The sequence below is a fragment of the Monosiga brevicollis genome, genomic scaffold (assembly GCF_000002865.3).
Source record: "Monosiga brevicollis MX1 MONBRscaffold_8 genomic scaffold, whole genome shotgun sequence".
In the NCBI taxonomy this organism is placed as follows: domain Eukaryota; class Choanoflagellata; order Craspedida; family Salpingoecidae; genus Monosiga; species Monosiga brevicollis.
In genome coordinates this window covers 59,022-62,210 of record NW_001865045.1, presented here as the reverse complement: position 1 = coordinate 62,210, position 3,189 = coordinate 59,022, and the positions used below count along the sequence as shown (strand labels likewise).

The 3,189-nt window shown below is 58.5% G+C and overlaps 1 protein-coding gene across 1 annotated transcript in view; it reads left to right on the top strand.

The window, feature by feature from the left end:
• MONBRDRAFT_7587 (uncharacterized protein) overlaps positions 1-3,189 on the top strand; it is a gene marked incomplete at both ends in the record, with an annotated part of 5,137 nt that overhangs the window by 156 nt on the left and 1,792 nt on the right. The window contains 12 exons of the mRNA XM_001745252.1: positions 84-143; positions 403-602; positions 734-1,025; positions 1,137-1,399; positions 1,495-1,585; positions 1,713-1,943; positions 2,043-2,109; positions 2,232-2,320; positions 2,425-2,487; positions 2,628-2,730; positions 2,806-3,105; positions 3,140-3,141. Of these exons, the coding sequence (XP_001745304.1) occupies positions 84-143; positions 403-602; positions 734-1,025; positions 1,137-1,399; positions 1,495-1,585; positions 1,713-1,943; positions 2,043-2,109; positions 2,232-2,320; positions 2,425-2,487; positions 2,628-2,730; positions 2,806-3,105; positions 3,140-3,141 (1,761 nt within the window). The remainder of the gene's footprint in view (positions 1-83; positions 144-402; positions 603-733; positions 1,026-1,136; positions 1,400-1,494; positions 1,586-1,712; positions 1,944-2,042; positions 2,110-2,231; positions 2,321-2,424; positions 2,488-2,627; positions 2,731-2,805; positions 3,106-3,139; positions 3,142-3,189) is intronic.

Genomic DNA, 3,189 nt, shown 5'->3' with positions numbered 1-3,189 from the left:
ANCCCCCCCCCCCCCCCCCCCCCGCCTACACGCACGCACACACACACACACACACGTGCTCTCACAGGATTCCGCATGTCTAGGTCGGCGGTCGCGATGACTCGGCCGTCTACATCCGCATGAAAGTCCGCGCTGGTAATGAGGTGTGTTGGATACGCGCTACCCTGCACACCTTTCCCACCTGCCATAGCTAGTGCCACCCATGCATTGCTGTACACCACGCCTCTTGATCAAACCCCGCACTTTTGCCCATTGTGTGCCAGATTGGCGTCAAGGTTACCCACCACCACCTCGATGACATGACCAGTGAAGCTCAGGTTCGATGCCATCCCTCCTCTCATCGCGCCCCACCCTGGGGCCCTTTCACTCGTGCAATTTGTCGCCGTACTGCTATGCTAACAGCTACCGGCTGTCACCTTTGCGCACATGTATCGCTCCCGCCTTTTCTGCCTCGCCCATCCACAGCTGCTTGAATGCATCCGAGCCCTTAATGATGACATGGACGTCCATGGCATTATCGTCCAGCTTCCCCTCGACTCGCAAGAGGAGATTGACGAGGTGACCATCACCAATGCCGTTCGCCCCGAGAAGGACGTTGATGGGTGAGTCCCGCCGGCTTGATTTTTCAATGTCCTGGCCCTTCGCTTTCATTCTGTGCGCGCGCGCTTTGACGACCATCCTCATGTGTGGCTTGGACGACGTATCGTGGCGTGGCGTGCCATTCTACCACTAGCTTCACCCGCTACAACACTGGCGCTCTGGCCCAAAAGGGCGAGTTGCCCCTCTTGTACGCCTGCACCCCCAAGGGCTGCATGCATCTCATTGAGAGCACCGGCATTGAACTGTCGGGCAAGCATGCCGTCGTCATTGGGCGTAGCGACATTGTTGGCCGCCCCGTCTCCTATCTCCTGACCCGCCGCAACGCCACCGTGACCTTGTGTCACTCCCGGACCACCAACCTCAAGGAGGAGGTGGCTCGTGCCGATATTGTGGTGGCGGCTGTTGGTCAGCCAGGCCTGGTCCAGGTTCGATCCTCAAAGCGTCTTGCTTGTTGTGCGTGCAAGTTCACATACCAACTGTCCCTTCGTGCTCGCTAATTGCGCGCACGCTGCACTCGTTGTGACTCCCTGGGACAGGGCGATTGGCTCAAGCCCGGTGCTGTGGTCATTGATTGCGGCATCAACTCGATTGAAGACTCTTCTAAAAAGTCTGGCTTTCGTCTGGTTGGAGACGTGGATTTCGCCAGTGCCAGCCAAGTGGCCGGTCACATCACCCCAGTGCCTGGAGGCGTTGGCCCCATGACTGTTGCCATGCTGATGGGCAACACCGTCGCTGCCGCCCGCCATGCCACCACTGTGCGCCCTTGGAAGTTGCGCAAGCTCAAACTCAAGCCCCTTACGTCAGTCGCGTCACCCGATCCGCACAGCAAAGCATGTAGTCATGCAGGCCGAGGCATCTCATCTCCACCCATGCTCTTCTCCAACTGCTGCGTAGGCCCGTGCCCTCGGATATTGAAATTGCGCGAGCACAAAAGCCCAAGCCCATCCAGCGCTTGGCCCAGGAAATTGGCATCATGGACAGCGAGGTGCGCACTTGCGCTCCATTCTCCACTCAACCCGTACTGACACCATGCCTGCATGTGCATTTGCTTTGGTCACTTATGGCTTGTGGGATCCCCTGGTGAATTGCTCTGTTGTTTCATGGCACTCTAGCTTGAGCCATACGGTTCTTACAAGGCCAAGGTCAAGCTGCAACTGCTCAAGCGCATGGAGCATCAGAAGAATGGCCGCTACGTCGTCGTTGCCGGCATTACCCCCACCCCTTTGGGCGAGGGTAAAAGCACCACCTCAGTTGGCCTCACCCAGGCCCTCGGTGCTCATCTGAACCGCAACGTCTTTGCTTGCCTGCGCCAGCCCTCTCAGGGCCCCACCTTTGGCATCAAGGTACTAGACGTTGTGCCCCACGCCTATGCCCCGCACACAACCCGCACCCAGCTGCTCGTGTTCTCACCTATTTTCCTCGGTTCTTCCCGTCCTGAATAGGGTGGCGCTGCGGGCGGCGGTTACTCACAAATCATCCCCATGGAGGAATTCAACCTGCATCTCACGGGTCCGTGTCCTCGTGCTTTGTTATCTGTGCAAGCGCCAACGGCGATCCCAGCTGCCTGGTGTTTCCCTCACTTTTGTCTCCTCGACTTACAACGGAACGATACACGATTGGCCATCTGGCAGGCGATATTCATGCCATCACCGCGGCCAACAACCTTCTTGCAAGCGCGATCGACACGCGCATGTTCCACGAGGCCACGCAGACCGATGAAGTCAGCCCCAGCCCTCGCTGGCAAGAGCTGGCCGTGGCTTCGGACGTCTCTGTTCGCGAGCATGCTCATGCTGGTTGTGATCGCTTTTTCCCGCGCCACCTCAGGCTCTGTACCGCCGCCTCGTTGCCAAGAAGAAGTTTTCCAAGCCTCAGTTGCAGCGCCTCGAGGTACTTTGACCATGATCCTCATTGCCTTGATCCTCGAGAGCTCCAGTGCTCGTTGGGCGGGATTGCTTTCCCGCCCCTCGCTGCATCTCTCGCCCCTTGTCAATTGTGCTGGGCGTTCTGATTGTGGCAACGCCATGCAGAAACTTGGTATTACCAAGACCAACCCTGCCGACCTGACAGACGACGAGCGCCGTCGCTTTGCGCGCTTGGACATTGACCCCTCGACCATCACTTGGCAGCGCGGTAAGGGCTAGCGCCCTGACCCCTGCAATAGCCTTGCTGACCGTGATCTCACCTGATACTGGATGGGTTGAATAGTCATGGACACCAACGATCGCTATCTGCGCAAGATCACCGTGGGCCAATCTCCCACGGAACAGGGCCACACCCGCGAAACGCAGTTTGACATTGCCGTGGCCTCGGAGCTCATGGCCATTCTGGCCCTCTCCACGGATTTGGCCGACATGCGCGATCGCATGGACCGCATCGTTGTGGCTGCCGACAAGCAGGGCAACCCCGTCACGGCCTGTGATATTGGTGTGGCTGGCGCTCTCGCCGTTCTCATGAAGGACACCATCATGCCTACCCTCATGCAGACACTCGAGGGCACTCCGGTCAGTACCACTCACGCAAACTGGCACGCCTGATCCAGAGGTCAACGCTCTGGTCGTATCTTTCCTCACCTGAAGCACATCCCCCCCC